Consider the following 15,777-nt stretch of genomic DNA (forward strand, 5'->3'; position numbering starts at 1 on the left):
CCTGCATTTATCTTCTGTCAGCCGGACGGGAGGATTACAGGGATTCCAAAATAAGTCCAGCGTGGTTTCTCCTTTTGAGCAGCTCACACTCGGCTGGCAGGAGTTGCACGCAGCCTGATAATTGTCATATAATCTAAGAAGTTCTAGACTGTTGGAAACTCCAAATGCTTTTACCATGGCCTGGTGCGGGGAGGGGTGGGAGATTGTAGGTATAAAATAGTTGAACCACACCTGGAAGGGCTGGACAGGGGAAGACTGGGGAGAGGGCTCCCTGAACAGACAAACTGACGTGCACAAGGACAAGGAAGTGTGGAAGAGTATTGTGTATATGTGGAAAGGATGAGCCTCAGTCTGCCTTAGGAGTGACGAGAATGCCCAGAGCCAAGGATGGGAGGGGAGGTGGAGTAGATAGGACTTTGGGACTCTATGTGAATGAGGAAGAGGTGAGGGGACATTAGGATGGCTATCGTTTCTGCCTTTGGAAACCTGTCAAGGGAATTCCTTCATTTTCAAATTCGGGCATGATAGGGGAGGACCAGGCTGGAGGAAAGAGCCAAAAGGCCAGTTCTGGGCATGTTGAGTTTGGACATGTCCCGGGAGCCATTGGCGATGACTAACCTCTGTGTCAGCCCCACCCGGGACCAGTCACCGTCTTAGTTCCTCGTTGGTCTCTCCCACCAGGTGTACCCGGAAGGAGCGCTGTGCGCGGTCCAGAGAGCCACACAGGTTTGCCTCTGAGATGAAGCAGTGTGTCCGGCTGACTGTGCATCCCAGCAACATCTCTGTTTCCCAGTACAATGTCCTGGTAAGGGCAGGAAGGCCAGGGGCCAGGGAAGAACCCTCTACCCACCAAAAAGGGCTGTAGCCCAATGCTCCCTAGCCAGCTCTGGGCCCAACCCAGCCAGCAAAGCAGTTGGAGAGGACTGCGGAAGAAGGTGTCCCTGGAAATGGAGGAGGGGGTCATGCACAGGAGTGTGGAGAGAGAGGCTCTACGCATAATGGGTAGAAAGATAGGGCAAACTGGGACACCAAAACTGATCCAAAGGGTGACCCAGAGAGGAAGGGCTTGGGGGGCAGCCGTTTGGTCTTTAAGATGGGAAGGATGTCTATGCAGAGGGAGACAGGGCTGAGATGACTCCCCCATTCTTCCACTGGGCACTTAGTGGTTGGCGTTGCCATTCTTCCAAAATTGGAACAGTGGAAACAGAGTCTGACCAGCGGTACCTCAGTCCCACCCACTTTTCTTACTCCACCCGAATCCCCATAACATTCTGTTTCTGGGGGCCGAGTCCACCCACAGGTAATGGGGTTCCTGTTGTCCTTGTCTCTTTACATTCCACCGCCCTCCCTGGATGCTCTTGTAATGAATTGCGTCTGTTCGTCTCTTTATCAATATCGCCTGTGTCTTTTCTTTCTTTCTCTTTGGTTTCTGTCGCTCTCTCCCTTTCCTCCTTTATCCCATTTCGTTCTCCCTTCCTTCCTCTGCCGGACTGCCCACAGCTGGTCCTGGAGACGCACAACGTCCCAGAGCTGTCTGCTGGCGTCAACTGCGCCTTCGAGGACCTGTCAGAGATGGATGGGCTGGTGGTGGGCAATCAGATCCAGTGCTACTCCCCGGCGGCCAAGGAGGTGCCCCAGATAATCACGGAGAATGGTGAGAGGCCCCCTGAGGCAGGGCTGGGTGGCAGGGCTGTCCTCCTGCCAGGGTGAGAACTCGGGACAGACACTCAGGACAGATGTGGGGGCACTGAGGGAGCCTTCAGGAAGGGAAGGTCAGAGGAAGGGGTGTGGGTTGGTGGGGATGTTGAAGGAAGAGGGAGATGAGGCGCCCTTTGCTGCCCTTGGAATTGACTATTGAGACTAGGTGGGCATCTAAGAGTCAGACTCATGCTAGGAGAGGAGCAGCTGCAGAGGGTGGGTAGAGGGCAAGGCCAAGACAGCATCAGAGTGTGCCGGTCAAGTTCAGGACTGTACTGGAATGTGAGAGGACTGTCATGGAGGGGCAGCAGAGGAGCAGGTGGGGTGGGGAAGTCATCTGGCTACTTACCCCCACCCGCTCCACTGGGTCTCTGGACCCTGGACCACTGCACCCCCAGCCCCACCCTAGCCTTCCTTCCCAGAGCTGCCTGTATGTGGCCAGCTGCACTGGGAAGGCCAGGGGTGGACAGAGGCCCAACGCTGGTGAGGGACAGACCCGGCCTGGGCAGATGGATGCCAGGTTGGCCCTCCCATTTGGGCTTGTCACATTTGTTCCGAGCTGATTGATTAATGAGGCTCTTGGGGAAGGCACAGAACCAGGCTGGAAGTGGAGGCCTGGGGTCAGGGCTGTGAATTAAACATGGGCTCCTGGTCCTCTCTGGCGCCAGCTGAGGATTCCGGGGACGCCCATCTGAGTGGACCGCTGAGCCTGCCTGAGCGGACCGCTGAGGCCACCCGAGCAGGGGCATCAGAGCAGAGTCTCTCCTTACAGAGATGTGAATATGTGCATCTGCACACACACACATGTGCAAAACCTCTTGTGTAGTCTGTAGCGGCATTAGTGAGAGGTGGCCTGTTTCTCCTGGTAGCTAATCAGTGTGTTTGTAGTTCTGTGAGTCTGGCATGGACCTGGTGCGGGTGAGTGAATGCACAGTTGAATACACGTGAGAGTGCGTGTAAGTGTGTGTGTGTGTGTATGAGTGTAGATTTAGGGCCTGATGACCAAATGAGGGTGGGAGCGCAATGTGGGAGGAGGAGGAGGCCAGGATCGTCATCTGCAGCTGCTCGGGGCTGACCTGGGGCTGAGCCTGCTGCACCAGGGACATGTGTGAGCCAAGAACACCGCCTCTCTGGTCCAGCAGGCTTCCCTTTCCTAGGGGACATAACTCCCAGCGGGACCCTGACATGGGCCTTGCCCTCCCCCTGACCTTGTGGCCTGCTCTGCCCCACAGGGGACCACCATGTTGTCCAGTTGCAGCTCAAGTCAAAGGAGACAGGCATGACCTTTGCCAGCACCAGCTTTGTCTTCTACAACTGCAGTGTCCACAACTCGTAAGTGCCCCCAGCCTCGCTCAGCATCCCGTTCCCGGGATCAAGTCACCCAGAAAGAGAAGAACCCGCCCCTATTTGTGAGGAGTTACCACCCTGAGGCCTTCCAAGGAGACCTCCTTTACCCAGAAGCAGACGGGCCCCTCCTCCGGCACCTGGGGGTTAGTGGACAGAGGCTAGAATGAGCATCGGGAGACCCTGTGGGGTCGGGAGCTCCAAATCCCTAGCCCACACCTTTCCTCTGGTATAAGCCCGTCCAGTCTGATACGCTGTCCACCATCTGTTGAGAAGGGGGCACGTCTCACCTGAACAACGGAGCAGTCAGCACTGCGGTGAAAGGAGAGATCTAAGGAGGGCAGGGTGTCTTACAAGCCCCTGAGTGCTCAGCTCCACCCTGCAGCCTGGGTCAGGACTCGGGCTGGGGCAAGTGGGAGAGGAGAAGGCCCGGTGCTCAGGCTCTGGCCCCATTTCGGTAAAGTCTCTACTTCCCAAGGGAAGGCAGGAGGACTGAGGCTCTCGCTCTGGAGTCAGACCAGCTGGAAACTGAACCATCTGTGCCCCAGTGTCCTCTGTAAATGGGGACGTAGTAGTTCCTCTTCTGGGGATGCCACCCAATATTTAGCAGCTGACATGGCAAAGGCACTGTCCCAGCAAAGCTGGGACACCGCTGGTTGTTGCCCTCGCCCATCAGCCCTGCTCGGCCCTCAGGACAGCGGCCAGGGCTGGAGAGCTGTGCCCAGGAGCGCAGCCAGAGCCACGTCTGGCCCACTGTTTGGGCACCACTTACATTCTTGCTGTTATTATATTATCATTTCCTCTCTAAAATGATTGAATTGGACCAGAGTGAAAAATGTACAGGCCATTTTTTCCACCATAGATACCTTTCTCCAATCAAAGTTAGGTGCGGAAGCCCAATATACATAACAGATGGAAGTAGGAACTGCTCTGAGTGCTGAGGGGACCTACAACTCCACTGTCTCAGAACTCCACATCTCTGCCTCCTCACACCGTCTCCAAAGAAGCTCCTGGGAACCCCTCAGGGTTCCGTACAGCACAGTTTGAGAACCACAGGACCCGATCTCCAAAACCCTGCTTGCTTTTATATGCTGTTCTCTTGTCCTCTCCACATAGGACAGCATATCACCAGAGACATTTTGGGCAGGCGGGGGGGTTAGGGTTTAGCTATCTGGTTACAGGAGCTGTGAGTACAGAGCTTGGCCCTCCTCGGGGTCCCAAGTAAGAGGCAGTCATCCCTCCCAGCCAAAAACAAGCATTTCAACAGTGGAATTCTGTTTCCGAGTCTTGCCACAGAGATTCCCTGCCTCTAGCTTTGATGGCCTAATCCCTCAATCTCCTTTCACCCCTGTGAGAAAGCAAGGAATAGATAAAATCACGTGTGAAGTTTCCATTCTGTCCCTGACATGCTGTAAGCATGTACTATGTGCAAGGCAATGTGTTACTCATCAGACAGGTGATCACAGATTAGTAATCAATCTTGCCCTCCAGGAGCCATGCCTAGTGGGTTAGTGCATGAAAGGACAGTGAAGGAGAGAAGTAAACACAACACCAGTACTATCTGAGACATAAACAAAGGGGTTGGTGAGATAAAGGCTGTCTGGTCCATTCTCCATTGGTCAAAAAAGGGGGAGATGGCCACGTGAAGGAAGGGAAAATGGTACACCAAGTAGAAGGACCAGACACATGTGGGGACGTGGACCTGGAAACCAGGAAGGGCTTGGCCTGTGTGGCAAGACATTTGGGGGTTACCATTGGGAAGAGGGAACCATGCTGGGTTTGTAAGCAGGGAGGAACTTTTATAAAGTTGCCTTTGTTTCCTGGGGGTGGAGTGTAGAGGTGAGGTTGCCAACCCACGGAGAGGGCAGCCTCAGAACTTCCTACCAGGGTGGGTCCCTGTGGGTGCTTGTCAGCTGAGACACTGGAGTCAATTGGAACTAAAACTCAATTATTTGCCCTAAATCTCGTGGGCTCTCTGGACAAGCCCCTCTACTTTAGGCCTTATTATTCCCCAATTCAGCCAAAGAGGGTACCATTCTGTGGAAGCAGATAGTAGCTGATGAAGCCCTTGGGGACCAGATTTATCAACTGGCTGCACGAGAGAGACGGGGCCAGAGAGTCTGGGCTGGCTGAGGACTTGAAGAGAAAGGGATGGCTTTGGATAACATTTGCCCTTCCTGGTACTTGAGGGTGGTTTCTCATACTGTTAAAACATGTTTTCCTGGGCCCCAGAGTCTCAGGCCCTCTGCTGTGGGCTCACCCAGGGTGAGCCCTTACCCGGGGTCTCTGATTCACGCTCCATCCTCCCCTATGCCCAGGTGCCTGTCTTGCATGGAGAGCCCTTTCGGCTGCTACTGGTGCAAATACCGGCATGTCTGCACCCACGACCCCAAGACGTGCTCCTTCCTGGAAGGCCAAGTGAAGCTGCCAGAGGTAGGCCCCAGACGCCAGAGCATCTGAGATCGCCCCCTTCTCCCCACGCCCTCCTCTTACGGGACTACGTCATGAAAGCTGTGAACACACAGAGCTGTGCGCGGGGACCAGGGGCCTCTGGGTCCATCCTAGAGGTTCGGTTCCAGATGAAGGTACATCCCAGGTCACTCCAGGCGGGTGAGTTCTAGCACAATTCCAGAGGGATGAGCATGTTTGTGTCCGAGAAATAATTGTCAGCGCACAAGAGCACTGTGTGCGGACTACTCAGTTGTTCCTCAGACCTCTGTGCGCAGAGCAGAACTGAGATTTTTTTTAATTAAATAAAAAGAAGAAAGAAAGGATGAAAAGGTGGTCAACTTAGCCAGAGCAGTGGTTCCCAAAGTGTGGTTGCCAGACCAGAGGCAACAGTGAGACTAAAGATGCTGTCCGATGCGATGCACAGTCTCCGGCTCCACCCCAGCCTCTGGGCGAGAGCATCGGGGGAAGGGACCGGTCCTCTGTGCTTCTGCCGCACCGTCCAGTCTGAGAATCACTGAGATGGGGCTGGGCTGCGTGGCTGAGCCACTCTGTTTCTGTTCCCTCCTAATTGTTATTCTTATCCTTGAGAACTATCCATCATCGTAATAGAAATATGCCTAGCCTGTGTTGCTACCTTTCTTAGAATGTACGTTTGTGAGCAAGGACCTCAAAGTCAAATGGCATAAAACACTTTGGAAAAGGAGGCCATCGTTCAAACGTATGGTGCCCGTGAGGTTCCCAGCGCCGGGTCCATAGTTCTCAGCAGTGGTTGCTTTAGAACGCTGTGATTTAGAATATATATACACACAGAAAAGAGACCCAGACTAAGACAGCCCCCTAATAGGGAAAAGGAGGAAAGAAGTTACATCTTGGCATTAAGCAGGAGTATGAATCTAATGTTTGTTTCAATCCTCTGCTCTTCTGTAAGACAAAACAAATCTGAGCTAATAAGACAGACAAGGGTCTGACAGCCAGAGGGCACCCCCTTGGCATGACAACCGGAGGAAAAGCCAGACAGTCTCCTTGATCCCCGGACTTTATCCGTGGGGTCAGGAGCAGAAGGGCTGGTTCACCCACCAGGACCAGGGGCCGAGAGCCTAGGAAGTGACGTCTTCTTATTTGTGCAGAAAGCTGCAAGTTACTCCACGAGAGCAGAGACAGAGGTTGGCAGCATCCCTGCAGCTTCCCAGACGGGGGCATCCGGCGGAGGTTTCGTGTGTGGAGAGGCCTAGGAATAAAACGAAAACAGAAACAGTTGAGCTCTCTAGTGGAATTCAAAGGCCCCTGATCGTTTAATTACCCTGAAGGAGGTTTTCAAATCTCTGCTTTTGCTTTCTTGTTTCCTGCGCTTGTCCCAAGTTTCTGTCTTTTAAATATATAAAAGAAACTTGCATCTGCTCTTCAGAGCGAGGAAAAAAAGAACTAGAAGGGAATGAAAGAGGAGCCCAGCGCATTTCCCAGTGCAATGCAGGGTCCCTATGNACAGAAACAGTTGAGCTCTCTAGTGGAATTCAAAGGCCCCTGATCGTTTAATTACCCTGAAGGAGGTTTTCAAATCTCTGCTTTTGCTTTCTTGTTTCCTGCTCTTGTCCCAAGTTTCTGTCTTTAAAATATATAAAAGAAACTTGCATCTGCTCTTCAGAGCGAGGAAAAAAAGAACTAGAAGGGAATGAAAGAGGAGCCCAGCGCATTTCCCAGTGCAATGCAGGGGTCCCTATGGAAGAATGATGTCTTCCAGGGCCCGGATAGCAGATGGGGCCCAGTGCCCCATCTGTCTGGACCTGACACCCGCAAAGGCTTCTGGGGATTCGTAGCACCTCAGAGCACTTGGTGCCAGGCCCCCTGGGACAGGGAGAGGCCTGGAGGCCCATGGCCAAGGGAGGGATGTGGAGATATGTGCCCTACCAGGTGTGGCCGGCCTTTAATTCTTTCCATGTCACGTGAGCCGTTTTACCGTGAGCCTGACAGGCCTTTGCAGTGAGAGGGAGGCTCCTGCCTAACTTGGCATCGCACTCACTTAGCCCATTAGTGAATGAAATGGACTTTGGCTCCTCCCTTTCCTGAATACTTATTTATTCTAAGAGAAGGATGTTTCAAGGCTGTGCTTTTGGTCCAGGCTTATCGGCTACCTTCTATCCAGCTCAATACGAGGACCATTTGGAATATAACAAAGAGGAGAGGCCAGCGCTGAACTCTTCATGATGGTCCTTGTAGCAGCCTCTGGCTGGAGAATGTCCCGAAGGGAAAAGAAGTGAGCAAGCGTCTGTGGGCTTTGAACTGATCCTGCCATTTTGGGTCAGTGGAAGGAGCTTATAGTCCTCAGAGTTTGAAAGTAATACCAGGCCACTAAGGGAAATATGGTGATTTTTTCTTATGGTGTTGTTTTGTTTTTTTATCATTTTGTTTCTGGGAAGAGATAGTAGCAGGAATAAGGGGTAACAAAGACAATCACACATTTGATAGGCGATTTTGCGGAAACCCTGAGACAAGTGTCCCTTTTCCACACGGGGGGTAAGGGGGGAGCTTACTCACAGTAGGGTGCTCTGCACTCTTGCTAGGTGTTGCCACCAGCCTTCACTACCCAGCCCCCAGCAGTCCCCATGTGCAAGGCACTGTGAGCGACTTCAGGGTAGACAAGAAATCTACATGATCCGTAACAGTGGATGGAAGTGATTTGGAAAGCATCGAAGAGAAACCCATGCCCACAAAGTAGCCTTCTTAAATGAGCGTCCCCATCGAGGTGCAAGTCCCTGCACTGACCCACGGGGAGGGGCTCGCTCGGCCTCAGGCCTGTGGCTCCCCAGGACATCCAAGGGCTGACCTATTCTCTTGGAATGAAAGTGCGACCCACACCCAGTGATCCTTCTGGAAGTCCCTGGGCTGTCATTTCCTTCTACCTTTTGAGTGTGGGGACACAGGGTCCCTTTGTTGGTCAAGAGGGATGCTGCCAGGTGGCTCTTTCATCTGCCCAGCACCCACTCGGGACCCCGGGAAGGCTTTCATCCGTGCGTCATCCAGCCTCAACGCCGGCTTTGTTGACTGTCACCAGGGATGTTGAATCACCTTTTTTTCACCTGGACAAAGAGTGCATTCAGGTGAAGTTATGGGTCTGAACCAGAGAACTGGTCAATCATTGTTGTCACTATATTAATGGTGTGTGTTCTAGCATAATTACTATGATTAGACATAGAATGCCCAGTAACATATGTCGTTTATAGTAACTGCATTACAGTTACAAGGAAGGATTTTGTTCCAAACTAACGAGGGCATTGTGATAGCAACCCTGGGCCTTTAGATCAGCCGCCAGACCCCGGGTACCAAAGAAAGCGGGGAGCGGGAGGGGAGGGTAACCTGAAGTGGGGCGGAGGGTCGTCCTGCTCTCAGCCCCGTTCTCCCAGCATCCGCTGAAACTCCTTGCTTCCCACAGAACGGCCTCTCACTGGGGCAGCCAGGAGCAGGGCCCTGCGCTCACCTCTGCCGAGCCGGAGGCAGCGCTGGGCCCCATGTGGCTTTGGAACTCTCAGGTCTTCCACCCTTTGACCTGAACACCCACCCCATCAGGCCCACACACCTAGAACGGTGACCTTTAGGAAACAAAGGCGAACCATGCAAAAGCAAAGTCTTTGACAAAAATGTGTGTCTGCGACGGGCAATTTTACTGTCATTTCTCATCTAAACTGAAAAGCAGAAGGAGCTGCAGCTGTAGCTTTGCTCTCGGGGCGCCAGGCTGAGTGGTATCTGCTAGGAAGGAGAGGCACATCTGGCCCACAGAGCACAGGCTGAGCGAGGAGGTTCCCGCAGCCCCTCACTTCTTGAAGTTCAAGCAGAATCTGCTCCAGAGAACAGTTGTGAGATCAGAAGAGGCCAAATGGATTCTATTTGATTTGCAAAGCTGTGCTGGAAGTGCTCTCCCCAACTTCCGCACCGCCCGCCACCCCTGAGACGGCGTCTGTAGTCAGAGCAGACCCCATGGCGTCTGCCAGCCCCAAGGGCGGGTCCCTCTGGGACTGCAGAGCCCACAAGGTGAGGAGGGTGCTAACCCTGGGCTGCAGCGGGCCTCTGGTGCTGAGTAAGACCCCTGCCCTCTGACAGGGCCGCCAGGGGTGCTCACCTCCCAGTGGGGCTCAAGGGGAATCAGGCCAGCCAATCCTGTCCCTTCTTGCAGAGGAGCCATTCCTGGGACCCAATTCAAGGGAACAAACCCCCCTGAGCCACGTCCTTCACCCTCTTTGGAGAAAAACAAAGCCAAACCCAGCTAAAGAACTTGCTCTCCACCCGTGTGCGGCCCGCACTCCAGTTATTCCATTACTGGGTTGCCATTTCTCCAGACAATTGCACTTTCCATCAATCTCCTCTGCCCCTCCCCCTTTGGGTTATGGGTATTTCCTTTCTGTATTATTACTTTGCTCTCTCCATGAACCAGCCCATCGTAGATCACGCTAATGGCATTATAAACTTGAGGAACAGCAAGAAAATATATGGTGCGTTACATTTCCGTATTGGGCACCACAGGTCTGAGAAGGTGAGCGTAAATTTGGGGGGTTGGTTGGGGCTAGAGCTGGCTAGTCTCTGGAACTGATGGGGGCTGAGGTGACTTGGAAGGGAAAAGTGACCTGCAAATCACTTATTCCTCAGCTGCCCCTAGATGCTGCCGCCCCAGCTCGGCTCCCCACACCCCACCAGAGCGCCACTGTCTCCCAACCCTGCTGGAACAGCAACTAGGAGAGTTAGAGCCTGCGTCTTGTAACCACACGGGGCGGGCTGTAAATCTGGAGGCCTGCACCGCCCCAGGCAGCACCAGCCCTGACCCAGCTCAGCGGCAGTCTTTGTGTCCTTGTTCAATTATTCAAATGCGCAACACAACCTCCGTAGGAAGCAGCCCTTGATGCGCCGGACGTGGTAGACAGAGAGGCAGCTTTTTTGCTTTCGTACTTTGGGGTGGTGTTTGTTCTTAATTAGCAGTGCGGTCTTTACTTCTGTGTGCCTGTACGTGGGGCCCAAAATGCGCACGGGGCCGGACAGGTGACCTGGGACCCCCTGGAGCTACCTCCTGCCAGCCAAGACAGTGAAGATTTCCTCGTGCCTCAAGCCATTGCTACTCCCCACCCTCCGTCCCTTCTCATGACAGCAGGATGTGGCCACAGGCAAAACAGCCTACAAGGGAACCTGGTTCTAACTGTGTGTGTTTGTCTCCAAATCGTCTTGCTAAATGCAGGCGTTTTCCACTCTCCAAGAGCCGGCCCTTTCCGATGATAGTCCAGAGAAAGATCTTTCTTGAAAAGAGAAGGGAAGCCTGTTGTTGAGGAATTCCGTGCGGGGGCTAGATAAACATCTGGACTGAAATTCAGATGATCGGGTGTACGTATTTTTGTTCACTGCCATTGTGGGAACGGAGTGAAGTAACTGGCGTCCTTGGTTTCTTTATCATGAACGTGGGTGATCGTACGTATTGTGCTATGAGACAAGAGAGAGCATGGAAAAACACACGTCAGGGGACGGAGGTGGCGTCATGCAAACTGGATCGAATCCTTGTACCCTTTGTACAAGGATTCACTGTGTTCACTGGAATCACGAGGGCATCACACACTGTCAGAGCCACACCTGCATGTGCAATGGTACGGGTTACGTTGCACTAGTCACTGTAATACTTACCTGGCAGGTTAAATAGCTGCTTCCAGGAGGCCCACCTCCCTCGCAAGCCCCGGGCCCCTCCCGCATGCCGTCCGTTGGTCTGTGCTTTGAATACCACACGTTGAGCTAGTTCAGCAGATGTTGTTATCCCATTTTACAGATGGGGAAACTGACCTTCAGAAAGGTTATATAATGACTGTCCCAGTTCATCTATGGGGTTCATAATAATAGAACCAAGACCATAAATATCAGCTAACCCAAACCAGCTCCAGACGGTTTGAGGGACTTGCCCGAGGCCACGGGGTCGGCTGGAGGTCCTGTCTCAGAGCACATGAAACATGTCACCTCCCAGAAGAGGGGAATGCTCTCAGGAGAGCAGTGGACAGAACTGGAACATCCCTACTTGTCCCCTGTTGTGTCTGAGGCCCTTGGAGCTGTTGAAACTGTCAGAATCCACACAAGCTCTGAAGCCAAGAAGGGTGGGTGCGCTGGATCACGGGGGAGGATGAGGTGTGCACGGAAAAACACGTGGCTGGCGGCAGGGAGATGGATCCTTTGGAAAGGAGGGAGGCAAAGAGAGTCGATGAGGGCCTAGGCGCAGCCCGAGCTGAGGAGGAACGACAAGGAAAGAGCAGACATGTGTTGACTGCCCGCTCGCCCTGCTCCAGAGGCTTTATATGTGGAATTCCCCGAACGCCCTCTGGAAGAGGAGTTGTTAATCCTGGTGCAAGGATTAGAGCTCCTGCGAGAGTCTGAGAATAGCAAGAGGAAGACGGACTGGCACTCAGAGTTACGTGATTCACCAACTAGGTTCCTTCTAGTTAAGGAAGCTCAAAGGCAGGGACCAGGTGGGGAGGACCTGGGCTCCTGGACCACCGTGACGGGGGCACTCAAGACGGGCTGCAGACGTGGGCGTGGAGAGGCACAGCAGCTTCTCTGAACTTACCCAGGAGCCTTAGATGTTGGGGTGGTTTGTACCAGGCGCTCAGCATGAGACGGGTCAGGGCATGGGGAGCCGGGGTGGGAGGACTGGGCAGCACAGTGGCGATGGTCCCTTCACGCCTTGTTGCCTAGGAAGAAATTGCCATTTTACATTTCAATTAGGAGGGATACCAGGTCAATCAGCGGTACCACCAGAGGAAAATGGGCCCAGCCCAGCCCTGGGCCTCTCCAATTATTATTAATGAACTTACTCTCAGGGCTGCCAACCTTTTTATATGCAAACGAAGGCTTTATGGGGCCACTGGCAATCAGGACTCATTAGAGAACTCAGAGCAAGCCTCAGCCAGAGAGAATCCTGCAGGGTCGGGAGGGAGGGAGGCTTATGCTTCAGCTTATGTCCTGGACTAGAATCAGTCCGGCCCCCAGGCAAGGTTCCAGGCCACCTCCAAGCTCCCTAGTCCTGCTGCTCCCAGGGAGATCCTTGCTGACCCGTGGTAGTCCCGGCCACCAGGAGGAACCAACCGCCTTCCTTAAGGGGAGGGAAGATGATGGATTGGCATCTGAGGCCTTCAGCTGCCAGCACATCTTGCTGAGGCTGAGCCATTTTCCCTCTCCCTGCCTCAGTTTCTCCTTTGTGAAGTAGGAGGGGACCCATTAGGTTGCTTCAGAAGACTGTCAGATTCTAGACACCCTCAGCATACCGTTCATGCAGCGACATTTCGCTGTGGGACATGGAGGTGGGAGTCCAGCCCTTCCACTCTCACTCCTGACACAGCCGCAGAGCCAGCTTCCCCTGGCAGGTGTGGATGTGTCTAGCGGGAGGAGGGCCAGGCCTGTGCGTGCTCTGGGGAGGAGGGCTGCCCAGGGCTATACAGTGAACAGGGGCCCTCGGCTCAGGACGCCCTACTACCCATAGACCTTCTCTCCTCATTCTCCACCACCACGTTCCCTCCTCGCTTCAGTCCTGACCATCCTCCTCCTCACAGAATTGCCCTTGTCTTCTCTGTGTCCTCACTCTCTTCTCGCTGCAGTGCATCTATGTGGTGGGTGGGGAGTAAGATGGCAGTGGACACAGGGGCACAGGCCTCAAAGTCTCCAGAGATCCACCCGGTCAGAGGCTCAGGGCCCCACACTGGGTACAAGCCCCATCCTCACCCTTCTCCCGTCCTGCCGCCTGCTTCCCTGCTGCTCATCTTTAACTGTGGTAAAATACACATGTAAAACTTACCATCTTAGCCAATTTTAAGTGTGCAGTGTAGTGCCGTGAAGTACACTCACATTGTGGTGCACCCATCACCCCCACCCATCTCGGAACTTTTTCATCTTCCCAGCTGAACTCCGTCCCCATTAAACACAAGCCCTCCGTCTCCCCCTCCCCGAGAAACCTCCGTGCTACTTCCTGTGTCTGTCACTCGCACTGCTCTAGGGACCTCATGTGGGTGGAGTTGTGTAATATTTGTCCCGCTGTGCCTGGCTTGTTCCACTGAGCATATGTTGTCAAGATTCATCCGCGTTGTAGTGTGTGTTGACATTTCCATGTGAAGGTGGGACAATACTCCACTGTGTTATTATAAATCACAGTCCGTTTGCCTGCGCATCCCTAATGGACGGTCCGGCTTCTCCCACCTTTTGGCTGTTGTGCATAGTACCGCCCCCGAGCATGCGTGTACCAGTTCAAGTCCCCGCTCTCCATTTTCCTGCATACACACCGAGAAGTGGTTGCGGGATTCGCTGCTCCTCTCCTACCTGCTCTTGTGGGCAGCCTGGAGGAGGGGAGGGGGGATTTATTTAACAGCCTTGGGGCACTCACTCCGCTGAAGCAAGGCTGTGGGGCCGAGACCACCCCTTGCGTCAGGACTGGTTGGAGCTTTTAAAGGGGTCCTAGGGGTCCAGCCAGTGGACCGATGAGGACATGGCATCTCAGAGCGGGGCTCCGAAGCTCTTCAGAAGCTCAGCAGGCCCTGGAGCTCAGAGCTCTGCTCCCTCCCAACCATCAGAGGCAGAGGGGCTCGCATTGGCATTGGGACCCAGAGGGACAGCTGCCAGGTCGTCTGACTGCCTGGGCACACACCCCCAACCTGCCCTCCCCCCACAGCCTCCTTTCTGCCTTCCTTGGCTGTGGCAGCGTGCTGCGGGTGGGGGCCCACAGTGTCTGCAGAGAGCCTTCAGTGAGTCCTAAGACGGCAGCCGCAGCAGTGGGCCTGCCCAGGTGCCACCTGTCTCAGCACACCCCGAACGTGCCATGGAGAAAGGAACGTGGGCTGTGGGCCTGCCTGACGCAGGGCGCCCAGGCCCTGCCAGTGTTTTCAGAAACCCTCACCCTTGCCCGCGCCAAGAGCAGAGCACCCACACTCTTTATTGACCCTGTTCTCTCCCAGGCCTTCGTGGGCAGGGTCGACTGCCCCAGGGGAAAGGAGCCCAGCAACTCATGCTCTCCATCCCAAAGGTCCTCCCGGCCCTGATCGATGGCTCCAGGGGTGAGCCTGCCCATTGCTAGTATCTCCTTAGTGTGTATCTGTTCTGAGGGGCATTTCCCTGGAGTTAAATCAGAAACTTCTGGATTGAAGAAAGAGGTCTCTGAGCCCATTCCAGAACATTTCCAAATGCCACACTCGACCCATGTACGGAAAGGCCCTGCAGACCCTCCTGCGCTGCTCCCGACTCACATTCCAGAGCCCAGGGCTTTGCCTCGCTGCTGGTCTGCTCACATGGTCGCCTCTGTCCCAGCTCTCGGCAGCCTGGAGCTGAGGCAAAAGGGTCAGCAGCCCAAAGTGAGACCAGACAAGATGCCCAGCCAGCAGCGTCTGTCTCTGCTCGGGTAGGAGGGGTGCCCGGAGAAGGCCACTAGGCCTGTCCGAGTCTGGGATGCGTGAAAATGGAACCTGGAGAGAGCAGGGACAGTCTCAGGGAGAAGGGACCAGGATCTCTTAGTCCCATCCCCTCCTGGTCAGTGGCTGGGGGGGGGGGGGCCAGTGCCCAGGACCCCCTGGGGTCTGTTCGAGAAAGGGGGGAGTGGAGTGAATGCCCAGGCTCTGTCTGGAGGGTCCCCTGCCCCGTTGGCGTCCTGCTGCCCAGCCTGCACCGTTCTCTCTGTCCCCAGGAGTGCCCCCAGCTGCTGCGAGTGGACAAGATCCTGGTGCCCGTTGAGGTGATCAAGCCCATTACCCTGAAGGCCAAGAACCTGCCCCAGCCACAGTCCGGGCAGCGTGGGTATGAATGCATCCTCAACATCCAGGGCAGTGAGCAGAGGGTGCCCGCCCTGCGTTTCAACAGCTCCAGCGTGCAGTGCCAGAACACCTCTGTGAGTGCCCGGCCCTGCGCCCCCAGGGGACCTTGACCTCAACCCCGGCCCCATCCTTGTTCTTTTCTAGAGCCAGGTCAGTTCAGCTCTGGGGGATGTCCCCAAACACCACAAAACAGTTCTGCTTTTCCCCACACTGCTCATACCACCCCAGCAGAGGGTGGGCTCTGATGTCACCAAGTGGCTGCCCAGAGCTGTGGCCCTGTTGTGGCCTGGAGGGCATTGTGGCCAGGAGGGCCCTCTGCCCAAGACAGGGGCTGTGGTGTGAGGGACCAGCCATGGGGCTGCCGAGCACTGTTTGTGGGCCGAGGCCAGTGCCCCCACGCTTCTTGGAGAAGCTCTGGAGGCCCTGGGTTCCTGCCAGGGCTGGGCTGAGGGCCGAATGTAAGCCCGCCAGGCCTCCACTGCCT

General features: G+C 54.7%; 1 protein-coding gene across 1 annotated transcript in view; it reads left to right on the forward strand.

The window, feature by feature from the left end:
- The window catches only part of PLXNA4 (plexin A4), a 412,384-nt gene that overhangs the window by 325,498 nt on the left and 71,109 nt on the right, over window positions 1-15,777 (forward strand). The window contains exons 6-10 of the mRNA XM_037049178.1: window positions 682-805; window positions 1,501-1,654; window positions 2,931-3,030; window positions 5,361-5,475; window positions 15,167-15,367. Of these exons, the coding sequence (XP_036905073.1) occupies window positions 682-805; window positions 1,501-1,654; window positions 2,931-3,030; window positions 5,361-5,475; window positions 15,167-15,367 (694 nt within the window). The remainder of the gene's footprint in view (window positions 1-681; window positions 806-1,500; window positions 1,655-2,930; window positions 3,031-5,360; window positions 5,476-15,166; window positions 15,368-15,777) is intronic.

This window comes from Sturnira hondurensis, unplaced genomic scaffold (genome assembly GCF_014824575.4).
Source record: "Sturnira hondurensis isolate 20B ecotype Veracruz unplaced genomic scaffold, ASM1482457v3 Scaffold0006437, whole genome shotgun sequence".
Classification (NCBI taxonomy): Eukaryota; Metazoa; Chordata; class Mammalia; order Chiroptera; family Phyllostomidae; genus Sturnira; species Sturnira hondurensis.